Source organism: Polypterus senegalus, chromosome 5, assembly GCF_016835505.1.
Source record: "Polypterus senegalus isolate Bchr_013 chromosome 5, ASM1683550v1, whole genome shotgun sequence".
NCBI classification, from domain to species: Eukaryota; Metazoa; Chordata; class Cladistia; order Polypteriformes; family Polypteridae; genus Polypterus; species Polypterus senegalus.
Window position 1 is genome coordinate 39,819,183 of NC_053158.1, and position 14,043 is coordinate 39,833,225.

The window sequence follows — 14,043 nt, forward strand, 5'->3', positions numbered from 1 at the left end:
CGTGAGGTGGATCACCCTTGGGGGAATTACGCCACATGTTTGTAGTGCCATAACTCAGCGTTCCTCAACCTTTAAGTATTTGCGACCCGAGTTTTCATAACCGTTTTAATCACGCCCCCCTAACGTTTTTTTGAAAGGAGCCCACTAATACCAATTTGTTCTTTTTTTAATTAATGATACAGTATATCTTAGATGCATATTTTATTATACCTACTTAACTTTTATCGACATTTATATTACTCTATATTTATTTTTCTAATATCAGAATGTAGTTTAAGTTAATTTGTTTTAGTTTCAATAGATGTATTTTTTTGCATCTTCGCACCTCATAGGGGGGCCTGCCCCACAGTTTGAGAGCCACTGCCATAACTGACACTCCCTCGCAATGCAGGTAATGTGCCTCATTTGGGACTCTATGAGCAACTGCTCTCTCAACACAAAGTCAAACCAGCAGTACCCTAGGATTCTCCGAAGAGACACAGTACCAAAAGAGTGCAGTCTTTGTTTCAGGTCACTGGATAGTGTCCACGTCTCACAACCATATAGGAAGACAGGAAGCACCAGGACTCTAAAGACTTCAATCTTTGTGCAATCTTTTGCAAGGATATCAAGATTGCCAAACACCCCTTTCCAGCGATGTCATGACCCCCCACGTTCTCCCAATCCATCTACTAACTTCATAGGAAGAGTCACCAGAGGCATGAATGTCACTGCCGAGATAAGTAAACCTCTCAACGAAGTTGACACTCTCCCTGCAGACAGACACACTGCTGATGGCCATGCCCGTGGTCATTAAAGGCCTGGATCTTGTTTCTTATCCAGGACACTCACAAGCCCAGACACTCAGATTCCTCGCTCAGTCTCTCAAGAGCCCCAATCAGAGCCTTCATTGACTCCGCAAAAATCACAGCATCATCAGCAAAGTCAAGATCAGTGAATCTTTCTTCACCAACAGATGCCCCACAGCTGCTGGACTCCACAACCTTGCCCAACACCCAGTCCATGCAAGTATCGAACAGAGTAGGTGCAAGAACACACCCCTGTCAACTGGGAAAAACATAGAGTACACAGTGGCTCAAAAGTGGAGAAAGGACACTCTTTAGGGAAGATGATGTTATACTTATATTAAGGCTTCATTTTCACAAATATGTGCCTGCTTGTACAGTATATCCATTTTTTTAAATAGTTGGAATTCAACCACAGAGACTAGACCATGGGAAGAGTCTACAATGAGTGAGGGCTCGTGGTGGGATTGCAAAGCCCACAGTATTTTTGATTCACAAGAAACGCAACAAGTTTTCACTGTAGGCAGCCCAACCTGGGTTGCACTGATCAAACATGCTTAAGGGGGCTCACACAGATGGCTGAAAACCAACATACAGCAATTAGCTTGTGCACATTTGACAACGTATGTTACATACATGTATGTTATTAGCTGTGTTACCCGGCTTCACCCAGGAAATTTTGTAAAATAATGAGCATCATTTACAGTGCTGTCAGTTAAACAACTGTATCAGAATTACTACACAACTAAGTGATTTTCTGTACACAATATTTGTAGTTTTTTTATTTGTATCAAAAGGTTAATCTTGCTAGCTAGCAGTGCATTGCAGTGGTTAAGGTTTTGGACTTCAGACTCTGAAGTTTTGAGTTCAAATCTCAACCCTGACACTGTATAACCCTGAGTTAGTCATGCCACCAATCAGTGCTCCAATTAGAAAAACCAAAAGAAATTTAACCAGTTGTATCATAAATATTGTAAGTTGCCTTGAATAAAGGCGGCAACCTAATAATAACTAAGAATATTATTATTAGGTCACTGGCACGGCTTATTCTTGAACATGCTATGCACAATTGTCCATATGTGAACCATTCCTGCATTTGATTAGTTCCTGCTTTTTTGTGCTTTTCCTTGTGTCTTGGCTTTGGTTGATGATCATTAAAAAATGCAATTTTACAGGAAACCATATTTTTTTGAATTGTAATGGCTAATCATTAGGCAAAATGTGAAATTTAAGTATATATTATCATTTTTAGATGTTTATGATTTATTTTCATTTGTTGCCCCTCTTCATTCAATTTCTTTTCAGTTGTATGTAGTCCTTATTTACAGCCTGCAGATGTGAATGCATAAGCAAAGAAGTGTGTGAAGTGAATATGCAGAAGTTCTGGTACCCTTTGTCGGTATTTCGCAACCACTGGGTCGCAACCAGCTTTTGTGGCATGGATTGCCATTGGTTGGTAGCAAGTAACTTTCACAGTGTCACAAGCACACAAGGGAAAAAAATGCCATTTCAGTTTCTGAGATGCACTGAAACCAAAAGGCCAGCTGAAGCGTCCGAAGAGGTGTGCAACATTTTTCTTTGTCTCTAACTGCACTTGTTTCACTAATGGGGAGCAACCCTCTACCTACCCGCTCTTTAACGTGTGCTGTGTTCACCAAGGGGAGGTCTGGAGCAACAACCACCCCCCATTTTCATTTGCTTTTTGAGATGGGTTGGTTTTCATCACCCCAACTGGGGACTGGAAGTTGATGGTGCGGAACAAATAACCAAGATGAGAGCCGGTAGTCAAAAGCAAAAAACAACTCTTGCTGACCATTGAGCTTTGCCTTTTTCTTGAGTTTTGCCAAACTTTTTTTTTTTCCATGCACAACACAATCACATCTTCCTTTTCCTGTCCAGGACACCACCCTGTCTGCAGTTGTCTGTCCACCCTATTGGCTAGTGGTGGTACTCATGTGACCCGTCAATCATTTCTGTTGTGTCCTTAATTTACATAAAACACGCTTTCAGTCCAGTGCATGGAAGTTAGCACAGTAAAAATAAATATGGACAAATGAATAAACACGTGTCGGCTGATTTTCTTTTTACTATAACGTCGCCAAAATTTCAATCCATGAAGGCATTTTTTAAAATTTTGAGGTATTTTGTTTTTCTAATGTAAGGTTTTTTTTACCTATGAATATTAACACATTGAAATATCACTTCTTAGCCGAAACCCAGAGACTTAGGTGTAATGTCACTCCAAATGTCAGCTTTTTAGGTAAACAGGAAATAGTGTTTGTATAGATATATAACAGCAACAATATTTATTTATATAGCACGGTTTCATACAAATGATGTAGCTCAAAGTGCTTTACAGGATGAAGAAATAGAAAAAAGACAAAATATATAAAAAATAAAATTAGGCAACACTAATTAACATACGATAAAAGTAAGGTCCGATGGCCAGGGAGAACAGAAAAAAAAAAACTCCAGACGGATGGAGAAAAAAAAATCTGCAGGGGTTCCAGGGCCATGAGACCACCCAGCCCCCTCTAGGCAGTCTACCTAACATAAATGACCTCAATCAGTCCTCATGGTATGCATGGTTCACGTGGAAAAACTTGATGATGATGGTCATGTGGACTTCTGGCCTTTAATCCATCAATGTTGGGACATCACGGTGCTTTGATCAGGTGGTGGTGGTGCAGATCGCCACCACACAAAACCGGAAAAAGAACAGCAGAGAAAGTAGGGGTTCGTACAGATTTCAGAGCCACCATGAATGATAATGATAGTTAAATGCATGTACAGAATATCAGGGTTACACTAAAGTGAAGCTATGAGAAAGCCATGTTAAAATAATGTGTTTTTAGCAGTTTCTTAAAGTGTTCCACTGTATTAGCCTGGCGAATTTTTATCGGTAAGCTATTCCAGATTTCAGGTGCATAACAGCACAAGGCTGCCTCACCACTTCTTTTAAGTTTAGCTCTTGGAATTCTAAGGAGACACTCATTTGAGGATCTGAGGTTACGATATGGAGTGTAACCGTGTCCCTTCAGAGCAAACACCACCAAATAGTACTTTACAGTAACACTGTATTATCATTTTTTACAATGTTGCAACTCCTACATGTATTGCTGCACAGCATGATTATATTGTCTGTTTATGCAGAGTCACTCATTGCTGGTGTTTTCATCTAAAATCTGCTTTTACTGTATAGAGTTGTTCACAATTTACAGACTCACATAATGTTTCCCAGTAGCACTACATCACAATTTCATACAAATAGCATTTATCATCTCGACACTCAGCCTTACTGCTTCATGCTATTAACACATTGTGGTTTTATTTATTAATGTTTTTATGTGCTCTTTATGTAATTTGTCTGTAAAGTTTGTAATTGTAATTACCTATAAACTTGTCACAGTGCTCTGCGCTTCCATTCAATGAGAGCAATACACAAAAATAAACTGAATTGAAATGTGAATTTCATGGTCAATATCTTCCCACTGTGCCTGAACATCCCATCACAGATTTTTGGAGAGTCTCCCATTTTACAGTATTATCAAGTGAGTCGGCTCATATGGTGTGATGTGAGGAAAAGGTGAGTTACACCCAAGTAGCAGCGATGAAAACATCTTTTGAAAGGTGCTTTATTTGATAGAAATGTATTACATGAATATTTTCAAATGAAGTAATCCGTAATGTCTTGACTGCATGCATGGTGAAGAAACTAGACAGGTAATGCTTCACAGGGGCTGTTTTTAATCCACCTTAATAAACAGGACAAGTATCTGTGTGTTCTCACAGTTGCTATGTCTCTGTCATTCCAACAGTTGGCACATCAAAAACATTTGTAGTAATGCACTTTAATGCTACAATAATGCACCATCTGTTGGAATGACAAATACAATTCATTTTATTACTACATTCATTACAAAAGATATTGAAATAGATGGTGCACTGGAAACATTAACGCCAAGGTCTATGTTGTTAATTAAATTTCATCCCATCTTAGACAGGTAGGACAACCAGTGGCCGTGTACCCTTACTTTTGTTTTTGTTCTTTTTATTGTGTTCTAGTGGTGCAGTATCAAGTCCACATCTATACGGGACATTTGAATCAGGCAGAGACGCAGTCTCCAGTTTTCATCTGTCTGTTTGGGGAGAGAGGAGATTCAGGGCAGCGACTGCTTCACAAGTCTGACCAACCCATCAGGTTTCAGAAAGGGCAGGTAATGGCAGTCTTTGGAATAATGTAGTAAAAAAAAAGATACAGTGTTGTTACTGGTGCACTGCATTATTACTGATCTTTGAATCTTCAATGATAAGTGTGACAATTGAGGGAAAAACAATGGATGTCCAAAGATCTAAACACTATGGCTGGCAGGTACTCAATATTAAGTAATTCTTTTATTTGATAAAGACAGAAGAGAGGTCCACTGTGACGATGCGGGTTCTGCTCCATGCTTCCACCTCTCTTCTGGGAACCTCTTGAACCCAATGTGACCGGATGAGCTCTGCAATGAGGACTAATCACACTAGGAGCAAGGGGGTCATGTAAAAAGTGTACAAGTGCTTTTTTAAGAAATAAAAACAAAGCTAAAGCCAAAAACAAATCAAAAGAGTGTCCACAGTGCAGTGCTCCATAGTTCAATTCATAATCCATAAAAATGACAAGTGGAGGTTAAAATCCCAAATAAATAATTCCATATAAAAAAAAAAACGAGGTTAAAATCAGCAGGCTGGAAACAGCCCCCTTTAAAAAACCTGGTGCCTTCTTCCTTCTACCTAGTGGCTCCCCTGCTTCTCCCATCGGGCTTTGCAACAGGGGCGTCACCCTCCGCCACCTTCCACACTGGTCCGTTAGCCTTCTGTCCCCTGGCTATGTAGAGTTTGGGTTTGGGTTCCCCAACGGCCAGGGCGCTCACGCTGACACTCACCCTCCCAAGCCTCCTTGACTCCAGCTGCCTTCTGGGGCGGTTCCTCCATACTGCTGGTCACTCCAACTCATAAAAACCGCTCAGCTGGAGCAACTGCTTCTTGAAGCCCCCCAAGTGTCGGCCAAACACCCACTCCAGGGCTCTCCTTCCAGTTGCCTGGTATCCAGCGAGCCTGCTCTCTCTCGCTCGCATAGGTTCTCCACACCTTCAGCCTCTCTCCACTAAACTCTGTTCTTCCTTCAGTCTTTTTTTCTCCCTTCCATGCACTTCATTGTGGAAATGTCCACACTACCACACCCTCTCCTTAACCCACAAGTGCAGCGATTATTCATTTAAAAACAGTCCATTCATTTAGAGCCGTGGACCAGCTATATCACAACCACATGCTTGCCCCACTTGACCGTATTAGTCAGGAACCTTTGAATCGGATTATTTCACACCGCTGCCCAACATTGAACTCTTAAATTCTTTCTTTCCACCAAACAAGTATTGCATCTGTTTTCCCATTCACTGTTTATAGTGTCTAGACACTGTGTAATTCTTTACAGCACACCATAACATCTCGGTCGTGCTTGGAGTACATCTTAAAACTCTTGTGACCTCTAAGGCATACACCTTCCTGGTAGTCTCGGTATACTTTCCATCACACCACTGTCCTCTATTTCCCACACACCAGCATGTAAACCTCCAATTAACCATAATGGGGCTAAAGTTTTAACGTGGCACTCTCTTCTTCTGAGCATTGGATGCATCCTTTTCAGTTCTGTAACTCGCAGTGTTAAAATAAAGTGGGCCTTCTGGGCCTGACTCTTTTTTCCTTATTCTGTGAGCTTCTCATGGCCTCATCTGAATTTTGGGCACCACCTTGACAAGTACATCAAATATAAACAAATGAATTTGTATTTGGCCTTGGTGCTTCTTCAGGTGTAAGCTGTTCTAACAATAATAACCCTCTGGGCCAGAGAGCATTAATCACTTGGAGAACCTGTCTAGGAAAAGGCTTTAGTAGAGTGCAGAGCATACTCACAGTCACTCATACGGAGTCACCGGATAACCTGGCCTTCTCTTTTGAGATGTGTGAGATAAAAGGAGCCCCTGGACAAAAAAATACACACTTACACTTGGATAGCATTTTTCACAAAGAAATTTGTAGCCAGGTCTTTGAAGCTGTGAGTCAGGAGCACTGACCAATGTGCTACTATGATTAGTATACAGTTAGGTCCATAAATATTTGGACAGAGACAACTTTTTTCTAATTTTGGTTCTGTACATTACCACAATGAATTTTAAATGAAACAACTCAGATGCAGTTGAAGTACAGACTTTTAGTTTTAATTCAGTGGGTTGAACAAAAAGATTGCATAAAAATGTCAGGCAACTAAAGCATTTTTTTAACACAATCCCTTTATTTCAGGGGCTCAAAAGTAATTAGACAAATTAAATAACTGGAAATAAAATGTTCATTTCTAATACTTGGTTGAAAACCCTTTGCTGGCAATGACAGCCTGAAGTCTTGAACTCATGGACATCACCAGATGCTGGGTTTCCTCCTTTTTAATGCTCTGCCAGGCCTTTACTGCAGCGGCTTTCAGTTGCTGTTTGTTTGTGGGCCTTTCTGTCCGAAGATTAGTCTTCAACAAGTGAAATGCATGCTCAATTGGGTTAAGATCAGGTGACTGACTTGGCCATTCAAGAATTTTCCACTTCTTTGCTTTAATAAACTCCTGGGTTGCTTTGGCTGTATGTTTTGGGTCATTGTCCATCTGTATCATGAAACGCCACCCAATCAATTTGACTGCATTTAGCTGGATTTGAGCAGACAGTATGTCTCTGAACACCTCAGAATTCATTCGCTGCTTCTGTCCTGTGTCACATCATCAATAAACACTAGTGTCCCAGTGCCACTGGCAGCCATGCATGCGCAAGCCATCACACTGCCTCCACCGTGTTTTACAGATGATGTGGTATGCTTTGGATAATGAGCTGTTCCACGCCTTCTCCATACTTTTTTCTTGCCATCATTCTGGTAGAGGTTGATCTTGGTTTCATCTATCCAAAGAATGTTTTCACAGAACTGTGCTGGCTTGTTTAGATGTTCTTTAGCAAAGTCCAATCTAGCCTTTCTATTCTTGAGGCTTATGAGTGGCTTGCACCTTGCAGTCTGCCCTCTGTATTTACTTTCATGCAGTCTTCTCTTTATGGTAGACTTGGATATCGATACGCCTACCCCCTGGAGAGTGTTGTTCACTTGGTTGGCTGCTGTGAAGGGGTTTCTCTTCACCATGGAAATGATTCTGCGATCATCCACCACTGTTGTCTTCCATGGACGTCCAGGGGCCTCATGTATAAACAGTGTGTACGCACAGAAATGTTGCGTAAGAACTTTTCCACGTTCAAATCGCAATGTATAAAACCTACACTTTGCGTAAAGCCACGCGCTTTTCCACGGTACCTCATACCTTGTCATACGCAAGTTCTCCGCTCGGTTTTGCAGACTGGCGGCACCCAGCGTCAAAGCAGTGCTACTATTCCTGTGTGGTTACACCTTATTTTCCTGACGCGGCTTTATAAATACACTGAAACTAACCGCATATTGTTTATTAGTGTAATGCATCTGATTGTAATTAATTTGTAACAATATAATGGTCCAGGGAACAGCCATAGTATTCCAAATACCATAACTGCTTTAGCGTTATTACTCTCACTTCTCCTTCTTCTTCTTCTTCTTCTTTCAGCTCCTCCCGTTAGGAGTTGCCACAGCGGATCATCTTTTTCCATATTACTCTCACTGCACCACTCGGAGTATTTATATCACTGTATCTGAGTGTGAATCACAGCAGCAGCTGATAGGAAAGAGAATTATCGGTATACAGCTTCAAGCACACGCTGTCTCAGCCACGGCAATACGTTTTAAAGCCTTTCCTGTACGGACCTCGCGGTTCAGAAACAGTTTAATCCCAAGAACTTTAAATGCACTCAATCAATTGCTCCTTGTAGAACTGTTTGTACTTATAAGTACAATCACCCCACTGTAAACTTGCACTACAGTTATATCTCACAACCTGAGCCACTTTATAAAGCGCGTATTTACATATGATGACGATATCATTTTTAAGGTGAAATGCAGCAAAATATGTTTGTTAAATTATACAGATAAAACTTTAACTTCATTTAAATAATCTATATTCTTCACTGGGAGTATCGTTAAGGATAGAATAATTAAACATGTACTACGAAGATATTTCAATGTTCCTTAAATGTTTTGAAGAATCGGCGCTAAGCTTACAGATGGCTTAACTTCTATTACAGAGCTGATTGTGTGGCGATCGGTTACTTGGGGAAAGAAAAGCAAGGACTCTTGGGCGGCTACGCCAATATATATTGAATATAAAACAGAAAGAGAAAATAACAACACAGCTAAAAACGCAGCAACAAATTTCAGCAAAAGTTAAATGCTTGTGTCATGAGCACGAGGCGGCTATGCAGTGTCTGCAACGGACGTGGCCATCCACTGTGCATAAGCTACCTTACTGACATTGGCGGGCGAAGGAGCCACCGATTCTTCTGCTGCCCAGTGCCACCACAAGCCTAAGCCCCTGAGTACTGCTGCAATAAATTATTTCATCGAAGTGAAACCCATGTTTAATAACGTGCTTTAACTCCTATCATCATAAAATGATATCACGTATACATCTCAGTATTTTAGTTATTCAGAGAGCTGTAATATCACGAATGTAATGGATTCTGTGTCCAGTTGGAGGAAGAGAGCCGGTTTAAGAAGCAAGTAGTGATTCACACACACAGAGCACATAGAAGATCAAATACAAAACAAAGCATTTAACGTGCTACTTTAATTACAATGTGATTTGATAAACTGGTTAATTAAACAATTTTAAGGTGAAGTTTATAATGTTCTACTTTAATGACAAAATAAACTATGTGATTAAAGTGGAAATGTCGAGATTGAAGTTGACATTTCGTGCTTTTTCCCCACTGTGTGCCATTTGTTTTCTGTACCATAATAAGCTTACATATGACACTCAGACAGTGGGCTTACAACTCGGCTTTTCACTGCGACTTTGATATGTGACTTCTTTTTATTTCCGGCACTGTGCGATTTTGTGAACGTGAGCTTTCAAGTTTCTCCAACACGCTATGTCACTCGATCAACTTCCTTTTGTTGATTATACCACAGTTTATTTGAACAAATAGTATGTTTTTCCTTTGCCTCCACTTGGTATTTGCTGAAATTCTTATATTTTCCCCCGTGCTTTTCCCATTGTCTTTTTACAGAAGGCTGAGTTTAAGGGCGATTTATATTCATTTGCATATTCAATGAGGCGTAATTCTGGGAGGAGTTGGGGCGTTACATAAAGCGTATGCACGAGCGTTACTTTTCACGCTGATCGGGATTTATGTAGCGGAACAACGTGGAAGTTGGAGTACGCACAGATTCCTGCATCTGGATTTTTCTGTGCGTAAGCACATTTCGGCTTTTGTGCTTATGCCATGTTATAGTGCGCGTTCTATGCACGCCGTTATACGTGAGGCCCCAGGTCTTTTTGCGTTGCTGAGTTCACCAGTGCTTGCTTTCTTTCTCAGGATGTAGATTTTGCCACTCATAATATTGTAGCAATTTCTTGGATGGGTTTTTTCTGTTTTCGCAGCTTAAGGATGGCTTCTTTCACCTGCATGGAGAGCTCCTTTGACCGCATGTTGTCTGTTCGCAGCAAAATCTTCCACATGCAAGCACCACACCTCAAATCAACTCCGGGCCTTTTATCTGCTTAATTGATAATGAAATAACGACGGACTTGCCCACACCTGCCCATGAAATAGCCTTTGAGTCAATTGTCGAATTACTTTTGAGCTCCTGAAATGAAGGGATTGTGTTAAAAAAATGCTTTAGTTGCCTCACATTTTTATGCAATCACCCCACTGAATTAAAGCTGAAAGTTTGCACTTCAACTGCATCTGAGTTGTTTCATTCAAAATTCATTGTGGTAATGTACAGAACCAAAATTAGAAAAAAGTTGTCTCTGTCCAAATATTTATGGACCTAACTGTATGGTGGGGGGTATAGACAAGATTGCTATGGTAAAGAGTTTTGTATTGTACATGGTACATGTCCCCAGAATGAAACAAATCAATTAGTAGACAACTCATTGTTGAATATAGGGCTCCCTGTGACTCATAGTAAGGTAAAGGTAATAATTAGGGTTGGTTGTCCCTTTTGTGAATGGATGAAGTTCAAGATTGCTTGGATACAGAGAGTTTAATTGGAAACACTTCAGAACACTTCCACAGACTAGTCCTGATCCCAGAAGTTATTTAAGGAGTATACGTGGAAGTACGTTCTGGTTGGGGCTTTAATCGTCATTCTAAACACTAGTTCAATGAACTAGGAATTGAAAGGATAATTCGATAATAGTTCAGATATTGGAAGAAAAGAGGTAAGGGACAGTTTAAAAAGATGTTTTAAACTAATTTAGTCTTATTTGAGGTGAATAACTCCATTAGTCAAGGGAATTAAAATTATCATTAAGGGTCTCAACAACCAGTAAGTTTATTGTTTTCCTTTTGTGTTGTTACCTTTTGCTTAGGGTGGTGCAGTGGTGGCACTGCTGCCTCGCCATAAGGAGACCAAGGTTTGCGTCCCGGGTTCCCCCTGCGTGGAGTTTGCATGTTCTCCCCATGTCTGTGTGGGTTTCCTCCGGGTCATCCCACAGTCCAAAGACATGCAGGTTTGGTGGGCTGACAATAATAAATTGACCCCTAGTTTTGTGTGTGTGTGTGTGTGTGTTTGCCCTGCAATGGAATGACGCCCAGCCCTGTGTTTGTTCCTGCCTTGCGTATGCTAGCTGGGACATCTTCCAGAACCCCCCGTGACACTGTTCAGGACCAAGTGGGTTAGAAAATGACTGATATTTTGTTCACCCTTATGCCCCATCCTTATGTTTATCATTTGTTTAATAAAAGAACTTTGGTTTAATCAGCTTTGGTGTCATTGGAGTCATCCTTCTAAGTGTAAACGCCACATGCCACTATATCTGAACAGTTGTTATGCTTTAGTTTGAACCCAAATTTAAAGTACTGAGATGCTTCATAGCCATTCATAAATATTCACTGAACACATAAATAAATAAAGCCATCACCAAATGTAAAGCAGGGTTTCATTTTGCTGATGAAAGGTGGAGATGGTTTCTTGAACTTTAAGCATGAAATCTTTTTTTTTCTCCACCTTCAGTAAAGCTTTTGTGTCTTTTACTTTAAAGATGGATACCTTTCAGCTGGAGGCAGTGTCACTAGGAAAACTGCAGAGGGTGCTGTTACGCTGTGAAGCTGCAACTAAGTCTCAGTACTGGTATTGTGAGAAAGTGGTCATCAAGGAGCCAGAGGAGGATTCGGAGTACATCTTCAACTGTGAAAGGTGATGTCTGGGGAACAAATATACATGAGCTTTTTTTGGAATTAGACAGGTTCAGCAATTCTACAGTCTTTCAAAAACACGTGCATTTGCCAGTAATCTGTGATCTTCCATCTACCGGTATATTGTTTTTATTGACTTTACTGTTCTGTACTCACTGCTTTTCATACATTCCAAAAGACGGTCTAATTCCATTATGCTTGTAATATTGATACTGGCCATGCCAATTCTAAGAGTGAGTAGTTCATTAGTTTCTATAATATGTACATCTGTATATTGTGACCAAGAAACAAATCAAGGGCACCAAAAGAAAGATTGGGCTCCAGTCAGGTGACAAATTTAATCGGCATGTGAAAGTTAAGCCTTGCACAAATGCTCAAGAAAGGTCCATCAGTGGGACCTCTGTCCTCATTGAAGGTTCGGGTTCAAATTAACACTGAGTTCCAGAGGGATGTCTGTTCTTATAACATCTGATAAGGAAGGGGCGGGCCAACTCTGGGCAGAGTTAGGCATCCTCTTGTCAGAACCTTTGTTGGTGTTTTCAAACTGAATGTCGACTTCCAGACAAGTTCTAGGTCAGGGGTGCCCAATGCATCGATCACAATCGACCGGTAGATCAGAAAGGGAGTGCAGGTAGATTGCGTTGCATTCAAAAAAATTTTTTTTTAAATGTTAGTCTATCATATATCCTCCCTATGGCATTTGCCACTTGATTGACATATTGGGCGGCCAGTCTGAGATCTCTTTTCTTCTAACACACTGGTCATTCCGCACACACGATCAAACTCGCGAGCTACTGCAAAACTCCGGCTATCTAAGTGATCTAGTTAGCCTTCCAATTTATATCGACTAAAGAAGGGATTTTAAAAAAAATGTGTTGTTTATGGGCTGGATGTGGAATTGGAAGAGGATTTTTTTCTCTCACAATGTCACAATCGAAATGCGTTTGTCTGATCTGTCAATCTATCATTGTTATTCCAAAGTAGGAAAATGTGGAAATGCACTTTGGAACTGTTCATAAAAACTACAAACTGACTTCTTTCCGAAAAGCGATCCGAGAAAGAGAAAGGAGAGGGAACTAAAATCGCAGTTACTCAGACAGCCGTCATTTTTCACTCGGCTGAATTCAAAAGCAAAGGCAGACACACCGAAGCATCGTTCCGGGTGAGTCACTCGATCATTAAGCATAAGAAGTCCTTCCAAGATGGGGAGATCATAAAAGATGCCTTCGTTGAGGCAGATAGCTAGGGAGAAATTCCTTCTGAGATTTTAAGACCCCTGGCTGGAGAAAAAGGAGTTTCTCCTTGTCATTAAACATGCAGAATACAAGCAACTTAATAATGATCAATGGCCGCTAGACTTGGCATTTTTTTCCGATCTCACCAACATGTTGAATGAGCTTAATTTATAGCTGCAAGGAAAAGAGAAAACCATGGTCAATATGATTAGCTCAGTAAATGCTTTCAAATGGAAAATACAACATCTGTCCTCAAAGCTGCGGCGCGCTGATTTGGGGAACATCCAAAACCTCGCATCAGACCTGGAGACGCAATGGAAGGCGTGTTCACAACTTGACAGCATACACTACAGAGCAGATTGAAAATTGTCTGTCAGACTTTATCTAATGGAAAAAAAGTAATGATTCGAGTGTTGCCCAATGTAGCGGAGTAAGAGTAGTGTTTCTTCTTCACAAATGTACTCAAGTAAAAGTAAAAATTATGGTGCAGTAAAACTACTCTTAGAAGTACAATTTTTTTAAAAAGTTACTCAAGTAAATGTAACAGAGTAAACGTAATATATATATATATATTTTGTGTGTGTGTATATATATATATATATATATATATATATATATATATATATATATATATATATAGTACTGTATATAGATATAGATATATATATA

General features: G+C 40.3%; 1 protein-coding gene across 1 annotated transcript in view; it reads left to right on the forward strand.

Moving 5' to 3' along the window:
• LOC120529864 (lipoxygenase homology domain-containing protein 1-like) overlaps positions 1-14,043 on the forward strand; it is a 419,576-nt gene that overhangs the window by 113,785 nt on the left and 291,748 nt on the right. The window contains exons 21-22 of the mRNA XM_039754083.1: positions 4,851-5,002; positions 11,986-12,140. Coding sequence (XP_039610017.1) covers positions 4,851-5,002; positions 11,986-12,140 — 307 coding nt within the window. The remainder of the gene's footprint in view (positions 1-4,850; positions 5,003-11,985; positions 12,141-14,043) is intronic.